Here is a 15168-nt window from a genome sequence, read left to right as displayed (position 1 = left end):
AGGTCTCCTACTCCTCCGCCATCTTGCTCCGCCCCCCAAAAAGAATATTTCTAAAACAAATCCCATTCATCCATAGCTTCCTTATAATAGGACATGGCTATAGGGCCTCAATAGTTTGTCATTTCAAAAACCTAAACATGATTGGCACTTCCATTTCTCTTATCCCTTGCAGTCAATCAATAATCAACATTGATTATGATCCCATCTATTAAATATATCTCCTATGCACCCACTTCTTACAACTCCCTGAGCAGACCTATGTTCAATCACTACTGTATCCTTTTATTAAGACTCTTTTATCTAGTCTTCTGCTGTCAACTCTTGTTCTCGTCTATTTGGTAGCAGGACTGATGTTCTTAGCATAAATATTTTATCATTTTACCATTCTAATTGCAATAAATTAATACTTGCATATTGCCCTAAGGATTAAAACTAAATTAAAATCTCATCTTTTCTAACCATGTACCTGCCTACTATTCAATTTTTATACCTGAATTTCATAGTTATTTATTCACCTGTTTTTCATACATTATGGTGTATTTGCAGTTTTGTTTTTCTCCTTGTTTTGTCTGAAAATTCTTTTTCTTACATTCCTCAGGTCATTTGTCCTCAGTCTTTAAGCCTCAACTACATATTCTCAGGGGAGTCATTACTCAAATCCTTTGTGCTAGATTATAGTGCCCTGGCAGGCTGTCAGTGCATTCTTCATTTCTGAATGACATTCATCAGAATAGTTAATATAGATGGATGCTTAATAATTTTCATCTGTGTCACCTGTTATACTGAACGTAAAGTACACTTTTTCCTCTCCTTGTTTTCCTGTACCTTAGTAGTGCCTAGCACTGTGTCTGAAACACTAGGGATACTTACTCAACTCAATAATTTCAATATTCCCGAGATATCTCAAATAAAAATGTGTTCAACATAGGTTCTGCTATCTTGTCACATAAACAATACTCCTTCTTTGTCACTATCTCATTGAACAACATACCATCAACTCAATTTCACAAACCGGAAATTTGAACATCAACTATGAAACCAGTTTGGGCACCAAACCATAAGCAATTATTTAGTGTGCTCATAGAGCTTAAATATTATCATATCCCTTATCTTATTTTGGTTCTTACAATCAAACTCTAAGAGAAGCACCATCAGTCCTCAATTGTGCTTTTGTGGTAGTTTCTAAACTGTCTTCTTACAGACTTTATAAAGAATTTAAAATACCATGAAGAAATCCTAATGATAGAATGTTACAAAATAATGTAAAATGAAAAATTTATACGCAATAAGGTCATATCTCCATCACATGGAGAGTCTCTAAGAAATAAATCTTTGGGATGCAGAGATTATACATCTTTTTATTCCAAAATTCTTTAATAGACTTACATTAGTCACTAATGGGGAAAAAGAAATACAGGTGGGAGAGGACTCAGCATCATAGTTTCAGATGTTCCTCACCTCACCTGTAGGAATGAAGAAAGTCTAATTTCATTGCATCATGTGTTTTGATACAATAATCAATTATTGGATCTAAACAATAGGGAGCTTTCCAAAATTTTATGAGGAGTGTGTCTAAATGGAATGCAAATATTGATGAACAGAGGATCACAATTTTAATATGACAATCGTGTTTCAAGATCATATTAACAAAATTCAGAAACACTTATTGTTGTGTCTATTAGGTCATAATTATTCTATTACAAACTTTCAGAAACCTCTCCTGGAATATGTAGTAGCAAAACTTACTTCTATTTTGTTTCTTGCATTAGAAAGCCTCTTAAGTACTTTAATACTCAAGTCATCATAAAAGGCCATAAAGTTATAGAAATAATTATTCAAATTTTTCATTGTTGCACATACAGGAAGCAGCATTACTCTTTTGACCTTAAAACATTCCAACTAGAAAATCCAAGGCTTCCACTACATTTTCAGGGAAAACCACTTCCTCATCTTGCTTCGGACCTGCTGGGTCTTTACACTGTAGATGATGGGATTCATCAGGGGTGGGAAGAGAATATAGATATTGCCTATAAGGACATGAACGGAAGGTGAGAGATGCTTTCCAAAGCGGTGCACCATGGTGAGGCCAATGATGGGGATGTAAAAGACCAGGACGGCACAGATGTGGGACACACAGGTCTGCAAGGACTTGAGCCTCTCCTCCTGGGATGCAATTGCCAGCACTGTATGCAAGATGAAAACATAGGAGATGAGAATGAGCACAGCATCCAACAACAAGGTACAAATGACCAGAGCCAGGGCATAGAAGCTGTTGAAGCGGACGTCAGAGCAGGCGAGTCGGAGTAGGTCCTGGTGCAGGCAGAAAGAGTGGGAGAGGATGTGGGGGCGGCAGTAATGGAAGAACTTCAGGCGAATGATGACAGGGAGAATGGGCAAAGCAGCCCTCATCAAAATGGTCACCATGACATGAATGACTCTACTGTTGGTCAGGATGGATGTGTAGTGCAGAGGATTGCAGATTGCGGTGAAGCGATCAAAGGCCAGGGCCAGAAGGACTCCAGACTCTGTGCCAGACAGACTATGGACAAAGTAAGTCTGTGAAATACAGGCATCCAGACCAATCTCCTGGCTGAGCCCCCACAGGACCCCCAGCACCGTGTGCACTGTGGACAGCCCCATGCACAGGTCAGTGAGGGCCAGCATGGCCAGGAAGTAGAACATGGGCTGGTGAAGGCTCGGCTCTGTCCAGATCACATGCAGCACCAGGCAGTTTCCCAGTAAAACCATGGCATAGATGCAAGAGAAGGGAATTGAAAACCAGGGATAGTACTGGTCTAGGCCAGGGAACCCCGTGAGAATGAATATCGAGGTATTGATAATGGAAGCCGAAGAAGCAGACATGATTATGTGATGGTAATTTTCCAGAGAAGATCAATATTTACTGACCAGGTTTGTCAGATCTTCTACTGTGTGTGAGAGCAGTAGAGTATAACACAGCAACTCACATTGTAGCCCAGGTAAAGCACATCATAGAATCCCAGGGAAGCTCCGCTCCGCAGAAGCTACAGCACAAGATGATTTCCCAGGGTAGCTCCTTGGGGGAGGGAACTGGAGGGTATTATGCTAAGTGAAATAAGTCCAGCAGAGAAAGACAATTATCATATGGTTTCACTTATATGTGAAACATAAGGAATAGCATGGAGGACATTAGAAGAAGGAAGGGAAAAATCAAGGGGGGGAATTGGAGGGGGAGATGAACCATGAGAGACTATGGACTCTGAGAAACAAACTGAGGGTTCTAGAGGGGAGGGGGTGGGGGGATGGGTTAGCCTGGTGTTGGGTATTAAGGAGGGCACGTAGTACATGGAGCACTGGGTGTTATATCATAACAGTGAATCATGGAACACTACATCAAAAACTAATGATGTACTGTATGGTGACTAACATAACATAATAAAATAAAAAGAGGAAGATTATTGTATGCTTTCCTCCTCCACACATGTCATGAGCACGCTATGAAGGTGCACACAGGAGTTGTGTCTTTCCACAGTGTCAGCTTTATTCAATCATAAAGCAAAGTTAAATCACAATGATAAAGCAGGTTCAGCATGGCAAACTCAATGACCATTCACCATGTGATTAAACTTGGCTTTTTACACAGCACACAGAGCAGGACAGAAGACAAGCCACACAACAAACAAGATAACAGAAGGGTGTAGGAAGTTAAGGAACCAAACCTGAAGTCAGTCTGTGGGTACGCAGCTGAGATAAGGCATCGGTCTGGTCTGGGTCAGCCCTTGGCCATCACTGCTTCTGATGGATCAAGCAGTGAAGGATCTTGGTTCTGTTCGAAGATCAATCAGGCAGAGCCTTCCACGGCAGGAGTAGCCTTTTTTAAGTGGTCAGACATAAGGGGGTCAGGTCTGAAGAGGCTGACAGTTTGCTGCCAAAATCCTTCCCTTTTTTTTTAAATTAATTAATTATTTATTTTTGCAACAAAGAGAGAGGGAGAGAGAGAAGAGAGAAGAGAGTGAGTGTACAAGGGTGGGGAAGGGCAGAGGGAGAGGGAGAAGCAGGCTTCCCGTTGAGCAGGGAGCCAGATGTGGGGTTAGATCCCAGGACCCTGGCCGGGATCATGACCTGAACTGAAGGCAGGCGCTTGACCAACTGAGCCCCCTAGGTGCCCCAAATCCTTCCCTTTTTAAAGGGATTTCATCAGTTTGGGGTCTCTACAGACCTCCTCTGTTTCGCAATACCTTAACTGCTTGCATCATTGCTTGACACAGGCCCCTGCTTGACATGAGAGACTCCATTTTGCTCTCTACAACCCACCATCCCTTACCAGCAACCTAACAGGGGTCCAGTAAAATAACTATCGATCACAGCTAAAAGGTCTGTAAAAATATAGATTTTCTCTAAGGAGGAATACTTTGGAAAAGCCAAAGTCAAAAGGGGAGTAAAGAACAATAAAGAACAAATAAAAAACAACAGTTTCTCATATCTATAGCTACAATAAACACAGCTCAACTTCCAGCTGCCACAAACCTTCAGTTTGTAAAAAACTCATTATCTGCAAAGTGCAATAAAGTGAAGTACAATAAAGGGAGGCATGCCTGTATATTGGTCTGTAATATCCTTTTTTTGGAATGTCTTTGTGTGGCTTTGGTAGCAGGGTAATCCTACCTTCATAGAATGAGTAAGGAAGCATTCCCCCTTCTTCAGTTTTTGGGAAGAGTTTGAAAGGATTGGCAATATAATTTTTAAAGTATCAGATTCAGATTCAAATTGACCAATTACAAATCCCAGTCATGCCACTTTCTAACTATGTGATCAATTACTAAATATCCTTAAGCTTCGGTTTCTCACCTAAAAATAAAAAATTACTAGATTTCTATCATTTGAAAAATGCCAGGATATTTATAAATTACTTAGTATTTTTTGCCATTTCTTTAATTGCTCAATAATTGGTGATTGACTCTCTGAGTTTTGTCATATAATTTATGTGACATGCAATTCAGAAATATACCAGTTATTATTTAACTTATCTCCATAACAGATCATTTGTTCATCATTTTTAAATTCCAGGCATAGGGAACAGAGCAGTGGCCGTATTCTCAATAGATCTTCTCTAGCTGTTCTCTTCCATCCAAATAACTAAAATAAAAAAAAATTGTTTTTGTTGAATGCTTTCTCTATTTAAGCACAATTTGAATATTAGCCAACCAAATATGCTTAATTGAATTTTAAAGTAATTGTTTCTTAAAATAATTTTTAAAAACATTTCCAAAAAACGGGTATGTCTTCAATCACCTTATATACTTTCTTTTCCCAGAGTCTAGTTCTTACACTCAGTCTTCTAATATTTTATGACTAAGAATGCTTAATGGATCTTAAAATATGAAATTTCAGACTTGTCCTGTGCCTATGCGAAGGTGCAGAAAAGGAGAAGAAAAAAAGTTTTTCAAAGCAAATATTATACTTATTGGGAAAATAGCTAGTTTGCTTGTCTCAGGCTATAGAGCAATAAATATGACCTTCTTGTCTAATACTCCTGCACAGCTCTTTCTGGTTTCATTCTCTATCTGCTTTCTTACAATGAGTGTCTTAGGGCACAGCTTCTGGAAGGACAATTCAAAAAAAATCTCCACTGTTTCCTTACTTGTTAGCTTGGGCAGCTCTTGTCAATGTGTCTTGGGTTCTCTTTGCTAGTTTTGTAATGTATTCAGAAACAAAGAGAATATATGCTAATTCTTAATCCACTTGGAGGGAATTATCTGAAAACTTTTTGTAATGTATGTCTGAGGGAAATCTAAATATCTACACCGTATATCTACTGTTCTGGCTTATGTAGATATAGATCTATAGACCCAAGTCGTGTGTGTTCCTCACACGAATCTCACTTCTCTGCCTCCCAGTTTCAGTTTCAATAATGACTAATCACTCCAAATCACACAGTCCACGCACTTTACTGTTAGATAATTTGTGGTTATATTTAGAGATTTGAACAGTGAAAATTTTTCCTTTAGTCTCCCTGTTGTCCCGCTATGTGGTTGTGGAAATTTAGTTTCTGAGAATCTTTTTTTCTGCGTAGCTATTGGACCAGTAATGAGGCCCTAAAGGCACCCAGGGAAAGTTCTATGGACAGGAGTCTACAGTTCAGGGTAGAGTGCTGATAGGAACTTTTACCCCCATTCCATAGCTACTACTACCTTTGTATTTGAAATAGTTGAAAAGAGCTTATCTTATTTAAACTGTCTGGTATGAGCCTTCTGAAGGAACAGTCTCTCTACTCCCTTATCCTTCTCTGAGTCCATTTAAAACCAAATACTTTCTCATTCTCTCTTAATCTTGATTTCCCTACAGTTTTATCCTCTGACCACTGCTCATTCTTACCTTTAAATCCTTGGACAGTAATATCTCTGTCGCTATTTTAACTATCACCTATATACTAATTATTAACATATCTGTGTAAAAAACTCTGATCTCTTTCCTCAGTTTCAGAATTATATAGTCATTTGTTGTACATAGTTGTTTAATTATCTACAGAAAACTCACACTAAACATATACAGAATTGAATTCTCCATCTTCTTAACCATCTTTATTTATAGTGCCAATAAAATGTGCCATCAACTACCCAGTCATTAAAATAAGAAGAAGAAAAAAAGCCTAAATTGAGATAGATTGTGGAAACAGGCATATTCAACAACTAAATGTAGTGATTAGTGATTCTGCATTGATTTAGCACTATTAATTATGGCTATTACAGACAGACGGGTAAGTAGATATCCTTAAGTAACAGAAATTTTTTGTTTATACTAAACATGTAATATGGATGTTTCCTTAGAACATGTCACTCAAAGAAATAGCTTCTGTTTTGGGCTTCTCATTCAGATTTTATTTCATCATTATGAATTCCAATTATAGTACATATTGTAGTGTGTCAAGAGGTAAGTAAATAGTATGAGACTACTTAATCCTTGGTCTGCTAATCTTTTACTTATATTGGATTTTTCAAAATTATAATTTTTTTCCTGTATTTTGTGTCACAATATCCATCCACTTGCTACTTCCGTCCCCCGCTGTATCTCTAAGTTTCCCTCTTAATCCGATATACGTGAGGACGCTACAAGGGAAGGTTTTATGAAGTATATACAAAGAAATAGCCACGGCATTCAGTGCAAGGGCTATCGCAATAAAATTCACTTGTTTTATTTTCAAAGCATCTTTCATTTACAGTTGTGCTCAAGACTGATGAGATTTTTAGAAAAAAATTACAGCTAAAAGAATATTGCTTGAAATTTTTTTTTATTCTTATTATTAAAAATATGTGTTGGTAACTCTAGCCAGAGATATTTGCAGTTTAAGAGCTAGATAACCTTACCATTTTTGAAATTTGCATTGAAAAGATGAGAAAAACAGCAAAAAACCTGGAATACTCTAAAGGAGAAATTAAGAAGTCTTCATAGGCTTGGTTCTCACATATCTGGAATTACATTCATTGCCCATGAACATTTCATCCTTGCAAGTTATGCCAACTGGCTGGTTTCCACGACCCAGAGAGGGGTCCCACGGTATCAGCCAAAAGGGGTCCTTCACTTCATGCAGGATAGAAATCAAACAGGAGCTGAGAGGAAGTGAGAGCAGACTTTATTGAAGACTCATAGAGAGCTCAGATACAGACAGAGCTTCTGGAAGACACTTTTATTCTGCAAAAACTAACAAAATACCTAATGTATGGAAAGGGCTACATTTAGGAAAGGGGATGCAGTGTTTTACAAGAGAGAAGGAATGACTTTCCTCATGAGGATTATTTTTGGTGGGGATTTTCCAAAATGCTTCTAATATCACTGAATTCCAAATTGAGCTATCACCCCAGTTGCCAAAAATTCTTTGTCCTAAACTCTGAGGCAAAGTACTATGTGCATTTTTATACATTTGTAAGGTCTTTAAGCTATTATTTTGAGTTCCTTTTCCATTTAGATTGGCAGTCCCCTTCATGAGTCCTAAATATTAGGAGACTTTCTTCTAAAATGGAGGCTATATCTTAGTTCTATTTCTACTTATAGAGTCAATAGTAGTATATTTAACAGAGTAAGTATTCAGTGAAACTTTGCATAATGAGAAACGAATAAATGAGAATGTGTTATTTCTTCCCATGAGTGAGAACTTCCTATGAAGATGATGCCATCTCCCTGTTACATTCTTCTCACTATGGGACTTTATGTGAAATGGCTCGTTCCAAAGTCTCTCATGCCCTTTCTCTCTTTACCAAAGACCTACTGAGCCTGAGTGGTTCTGATGCCAGCCCCACCCAACCTGAAGAAATGTAGAATCCTCAGCCGGATCTGCTTTGTCTTAATGGTATAAACCACTGGACTGAGCACTGGTGGTATGAGAAAGTGAAAATAGGAGAATAGCACAGGGTTGGAATGGAAAGCCTGCCTCCCAAATCTGTGGAGCATGGACAGGCCAATCATAGGTGTGTAGAAGAGCAGCACAGCACAGATGTGGGAGACACATGTGTTGAAGGCTTTGAGGTGCTCAGCTTTGGAGGCCATGGATAACACTGTTTGGAGGATCAGCACATAGGCGAGAACAATGAGCACTGAGTCCACCCCCAGTATGGAGAGCACTACAAAGAGACCATAAGCACTGTTGATGTGGGCATCTGCCCGTGCCAGCTTCATGACATCTGGGTGCAGGCAGTAGGAGTGGGAAAGGAGGTGACTCTGACAGTAAGGCAACTTCTTCAGCATGATGGGGGCTGGGATCTAGAGCCTGATGCTGTGCACCATGCTGGCCAGGCCCACGCCGGCAACACACGGGCTTGTGAAGAGGGTACCATAGTGCAGGGGGTTGCTGATGGCCACAAAACAGTCCAAGGCCATGGTCAGCAGCACTGAGGACTCCATGATGGAGAAGGTGTGGATGAAGAAGAGCTGGGCCAGGCACACATCCACTGACACCTGCCTGAGACCCAGCATGTAGATGGGGAGCATGGTGGGCAGTGTGGAGGCAGACAGGCCCAGGTCGGTCACTGCCAGCAGTACATGGGCTGGTGCAGGGAGGGCTCTGACCGCACCATCCACAGGATCAGGCTGTCCCCTGTCAGAGAGGGCACATACATGGCACACAGAGGGATGGAGAGCCATCTGTGCACAGTCTCAAGGCCTGGGAGGCCTGCTAGGAAGAAGAAGGTACTGGTGTGGTTGGAATCTGACATGGTGGGCAGAACTCCAGGCAGAAGTGCAACCACAGGCCCTGGAATCAAAGGAGTTGCCGGGTCAGAACCTGCTCTAGGAACCAAGATCTTTCACTGACTCCTCAAAGTGTTTCCCTGACAACCATGGCTTGTGATTTGTGGAGGCATTTCCCCGGGATCACAGATAAGGAGCCCTTAAACAAAGGTTAGTTTGAATTACTAAAGGAAATGTTGCTTGCATAGGGAGACTGGCTTGGGCGCCACACAAAAAAATTATCACAAGATCAGAATTTGAAACGTGGATCTGGAAAGGGACCAAGACCGTGTTGATCCCAACTCTTCACTATACCTCCTGAGACATGAACTCTAAGTCCCTATGTAGTGAGCCTGATCTGGGAGCAGAGTGCAGGTTCCTCACTTCCTGTCAAGTTCCCCTTCACACTGCCTTTCAGTAGGTACTTCAGTGTGCTGAATATCCAAATTTTGCAGGCTGACATCTTCTTTTATGATTAATACAATACAAAATAATTCCCTTTGATATGTCAGCCCACCTGTGTGAGCACACAAATACAACCTTATCACCCATATGGTTTAAAATGTCAAGCTGTGGAAAAATTTTAGATACTTTTCCAAATGCGATTTATTCTCCAATTGAGCTGTGCATATAGAACATTAAATAGAATGATTCAATTCATAGAAGATTAAACATTACCTTGTAGCTTACCTGTAATTATTCAGCATTATTCAGCATTATACTGATGAACATACAGAAATCTGAAAAAGATACTTATGTGTGAAGGAATCAGAATTTAGATCCACTTATAAAGAGATTTCTGAAAAAAATACAATAATCTGGGACTATATCTTGGGTCTTTCTTGTGTTCTCTCCCTTGAACTTTGGCTCCTGATTCACTCCTTGCCATCTCAGTTTTCTCCCCACAGTTAACCCATCATGAGTTCCATTTTCTGAGAACCCAGTCAAAAAAGCACTGTCAGAAAACATTTTGCCTTCCCTCATAATCACAAATGAAGAAGATTTCTGGAGTTTCCCAGGAGTACAAAACTGAAGAATAATAACCAACAAGGACAACTTAATTTTTAGGAATCTTTCTTACCTGTCTCTTCAGAGTTTTGTTTTGTTTTGTCTTTTTCCAATGATACTGATTTTCTCTCATTTTATCACCTTTTCTCTCATATGTCTTGGAAAATAATCCAGCATTCCTCTTTCTTTGAAAAGTACTCCACATAATAATGAATTCTGTCACTTATTCTTCTGCATGTAAGAATACAAGTGTAATTTCTTCCTTTCGTATTTCATTTACAGTATTTTTCAAAATGTTTCAAAAACACTTTCAGATATTTGATTTTAAAGCATCTGGACCTTTGGAAGTTAGCAGATCAGCTTTTCCAGATTAAGAAACTTAATCCTTAAGAATTCAATTATATATCTTTACTAAAGTCACATCAATCCTAAAGGAGGATCTGGGACTGGAAATAATTCTGTCTGACTAAGTATCTTTTACTCTGGATATTGTCACTTGAAGGTGAAAACAAAAGCCAGCTATTAACAAACAGATCAAGACATTCACAATCCTTACCTTTACATCTAAAGAAAATAAAAGTTTAGTTTAAGTTTAAAAATTTCCGGTATCATGGCCATTTCTGGTTTTCTTTTGTAATCTACTTTGTTTCCTCCAAATTAAATGTCCTCATTTTCACTCAGTAATTAAACCATCTAAGTCACTGTTCTAGACACAAGATATAAATAAGATCCCAATAATAAGGGAACCATGAATCGATATTTCAAATATGTAAATATAATAAAACAATATGAAAAGAGAAGAGCATATGATTCTCAGTTCAGAGTTTAGGTGAAATCTCTCTGAGGAGGGGAGAATTGGAGACAGGGCAAAACAGAAAGAAGGAGCAAGACCTGTTGGAGATCTGTGAGTGTGTGGGTGAGTGAGTTCTGATTGGTAGGAAAAGTATGGAAGTATACCACGAAAAAGTTGCTGGTGCACAAATTAGCTAAGAGATACATATCTGTTCAAGCTGGTATTGTGACAGAAGTAAGAGAAGTAAGATAAAAGATAAAAACTTTCCAGAACCAACACAATTACTTAAGAGAACTGCATTTCACTTGTCCGAGGTATTGTCTTCTGTGCTGAATATATATCCAGTGGCTCTGACAGTGTGGCTTGGTGGCATCAGCAGCACACGACAACTTGTAATAAAAACAGATTATTATGTTTCACCCCCAGCGTACTGAATCAGGATTTGCTGAGTTGAAGTCCAGTGTTCCATGATTTAACAAACCCTCCAGTTGATTCTGATGCAAACCAAAACCTGAGAATCACTGAGGTACATCTTTAGGTATAGTATTGTTTTGTAAACAGATGAGTGCAATGCTGTGGGAAAAGCAAGAAGCGGGAGAGAAGCAAAAGTTATGAGTTAATAGAAAAGGGACACCCTTAGACTAAGAAAGAAACCTTGCTTCTGGGTGCTAAACTCCGAGATGGGGCCCACAAGGATACTGGGTCACAAACACAGATTCTTTGATACGATCTTACCATAAATCATTTAAGACCAAAAAAGCTTTGCCTTATAATTTATTTGAAAAGTACCAAATTGTTAATAAGAAAATCTGTAGACTGTTAACTCCTGCTGCTATAGGAAGCTGGACAGGCTGTTTTATTGCCCCCTCTAAATACAGATTCATGAATTTCTAGTCAGTTACTGGTAGATGGCGCAAATGTGAAATTAGATGGAGAAATGTTTGAGAACACTGGGGAGAATTGTGCATTCTGATGGAGTGTTTGAGTGCCGTCTATGAACTCTTCATCCTATATTCACGCTACACTGTTTCTTTAAAATTAGAGAAAAATCTTTAACATTTCTTTAGCAAACTGAAAGTTCCATCCTTTCCCCCATAGATTTCCCAAACGTGGAGATAAGAAACATAATGAATGGGTGTAGTGTGGCGTATTTGGAATATCTGACATTATTTCATTTCGCATTTGAGAAAATTGACTTATGAGAAAGGGCACTCAGGTGCTCAAATATATTGAGCATATTGTTTTTGGATATTGCATTATGCTGACTGTGCAGAAGAGTAAGAGTTTTGTGAGTTTGTGTGTGTGTGTGTAATGGTTTTTCTTAATTTTTAAGAAAGACCTGTGAAGTGAAGGGATTTTGTGATAAGAAACAGAAGGACATAGGTGAAAGGCAGGGTAGCTGTTTCTGGTGCCGGCTTTAGCACAAAACACTGTAAAACAAACAAACAAACAAATAACTTGGGCAAGCTTGGACTTAAGCAAGAGCTATTTATCCAAAAGGGTTAAGAATGCACTATGACCTTTTGTTACAGGAACTCTTCTTTTTGACTTGCCAACAGATTTTTGGTCAGATGTAAACCTGTGGCCTCGGAGTAAAGTGGGAAACCTGGGAAATGCTGGGTTTCCTAGCACTAATGTCTGTTTTCTTCTGCAATCACAGTGGGATTCAGATTAACAGCATTAAGAGCCAATGTTCTGGTTCTGCCATGACAGTAATAAGAAATAATAAAAGAATAGATTTCATGTTCACAAAGGAGTCTCGTCTCACGATATATATGGCACACTTATATGTGTGTACAACAGTTGGTTTCCCTTTTCCCATTTCCTAAGAATGGCAATGGGTGAGTTGTACTAAATCTCATACCAATCTCTGATGAGAAACTAAGACAGTGGGTGGAAGAGTTCCCAATATTCTGTAAAGCACTTAGAAAACAAATAATTATTGTTAATATTTATGTTCTTTAATTTTTCCTAAATTTATTTACCATGCTCAAAATGCAAGGGGCCTTTTCAAAGATGATTCTTCAAAGATTTAAAAGTAATTGCAATTAACCTTGATCACTCTGAATTTATCAGTTCCCATCATCATTCTGTTACCTTCCATCATGCACATAGGAGCAGATTGTCTTTTCAAACTGTCTTCCCAAACCAGCAACTTCCCATTCCATTCTGTTACTCAAACTTTTCTTCATCTCAGCATGTCTCCCTTACGGAGCCTGGAATCCATATGCCTAAAGATTTAGGTACACATATATCAGGCTGTATTTAAGGCATGGAAGATTTAGGTTGATAAGCTACTACTAGCCCATCTCCTAATTTCCTGTTTATTTGATTTTATCTATTATGACAGTACATTTCAGGAATTCTTCAGAAAACTTATCCAGTAGTTCCCAGATGGTACCTGAAGATGAAGAGCACTTTTTCTTCCTCTAAATCTTCAATATTGTTCTTTTTCGGGGCTTTAAAACATACTAATTCTATTCTTAGATGAACACTAATAAGGAACCTTGGCAAATGGCTTCACCCCTTTCCTCTCCAAGCCCCATGTTATTGACTCACCCGCAAGGAGATGAGAGTTGAAGAAATTTCTTACCCTCCTCCAGGGTACATTCCTGTGTAGCATCAGGCTTTGGGGCAGCAAATAGCTTTAACCATATCACCGCCAAAGAAGTTTTGCAATGGGCTATAAAGAAACTCCATCCTGATTGGAATCCTTTGGTCCTATCCAAGTCTGTCTCAATTACTGAGTCTTTTTGCATTATAATTAGAAAGTAATTAGCTGTTAAGAGTACAGGCTTCAACATCAAGAAGACCTGAGTTGAACCTCTTAGTTTCCTCACCTATGAAATTGGAATAGTGGAAGAAACTAATGCACAATGTTGCTGTGAGGATTAAGTCAGGTACTCCATTAAAAAAATTCATAACCATGTTTGTCAATACTCAAATAATTACCTATTATATTATTATTTCATAATAACATTGTATCTAATATAATAATATATGCAAATCACTTACTATCATTCCTTAAAAAAGCACACATTAAGCACTTAATAAATTTGAAGAGGATGATGTTTATGTACATACAAATGCAACAAAGAAAGTTTCTATTGTTACAACAGAAATAATAAAAGTTCAATAAGATGAAGGACTTTACAACTTAGAGGAAAATAGAAATAGAAAATAAATGGAAATAAACAGAATAGAAATCACAAATTTAACCACAGCATTGAAAACCCAGGCAGATAATTCATACTTCCCCAAAAGAATGTTTTGTAAATTTCTTTGTTTCACTACACAGGTACAAAACAAAACAAAACAAAACTCAGCTCTTGTAAGCACACACATTTGTCAAAACTTTGAGTATGAATACAAGAAAATAGTGAGGCCCTAAAACTTTCAACCTCAATGTTATATGTCATAAAGAAGAAATGGATGTTGAACATATTCCAACAGATAAACAGCTCTAACTCTGGGCAAGATATATATAAAATATATCAGATATTGAAAAACAGACAGTACAGAGTTGTGATTCCTTGGGATAGAGGAAACAAGACGTGAACTCCACATCCATCCAGGCTTTCTGCCAGAATGCACGTTACAAACTCAGATAAGGAAGTTGAATGTAAATTGAGGGCAGCTCTCTCCTTAATGCAGGGAGAGAAGACAAGTGATTTTAGAGGCTGTGAGGTATCAAAATTTGGGGCACCTACTGGATATGAAGATGTCCTAGAAATCTGCTTAGGTGTCTACTTGAGGTTTTCACGAAGTACTAAGCTTTAGATTCATAGGTCAAGATTCCAAAAAGCTTGGCAGAAAACATCTCTGAGGCAAAGGGTGGGCTGTAAGTTGTCTGGAGATTCTGGAGTTCATTCAGTACTAAGAAACACTGGAGTCCCAACAAAGCAAAGTGGACAGAGCTCTTTGAATACCTTGGACATTGACCTGAAACCCTAGAAGGGCCACATCATAAAAAGAGGGAGTATGTGATGTGGTTTCAGATTTCATGAAACTGATTCAATATCATGTGATGCTTTGACATATGAAACTGGGAGGACATCAAAAAGCCTAACCATGAGGAGGGGGTGGAACAAGATGGCGGAGGAGTAGGAGACCTGGATTTCTTCTGGTCTCAGGAATTCAGCTGAATAGGGATCAAACCATTCTGAACA

General features: G+C 38.7%; 1 protein-coding gene and 1 pseudogene across 1 annotated transcript; both read right to left on the bottom strand.

The window, feature by feature from the left end:
* Window positions 1-1920: 1920 nt before the first annotated feature.
* Window positions 1921-2862, bottom strand: LOC112806298 (olfactory receptor 51V1-like). The gene has a single exon (XM_025848593.2). It carries the CDS (start codon window positions 2860-2862, stop codon window positions 1921-1923), a length of 942 nt encoding a protein of 313 aa, XP_025704378.2.
* A 5376-nt stretch (window positions 2863-8238) lies between these two features.
* Window positions 8239-9185, bottom strand: LOC112806297 (olfactory receptor 51G2-like; annotated as a pseudogene).
* Between the last annotated feature and the right edge of the window lie 5983 nt (window positions 9186-15168).

Source organism: Callorhinus ursinus, unplaced genomic scaffold (genome assembly GCF_003265705.2).
Source record: "Callorhinus ursinus isolate GAN/ISIS: 27379988/994484 unplaced genomic scaffold, GSC_fseal_2.0 scaffold35, whole genome shotgun sequence".
NCBI classification, from domain to species: Eukaryota; Metazoa; Chordata; class Mammalia; order Carnivora; family Otariidae; genus Callorhinus; species Callorhinus ursinus.
Note: the sequence above shows the minus strand (reverse complement) of the source record. Positions and strands in the feature narration are given on the sequence as shown.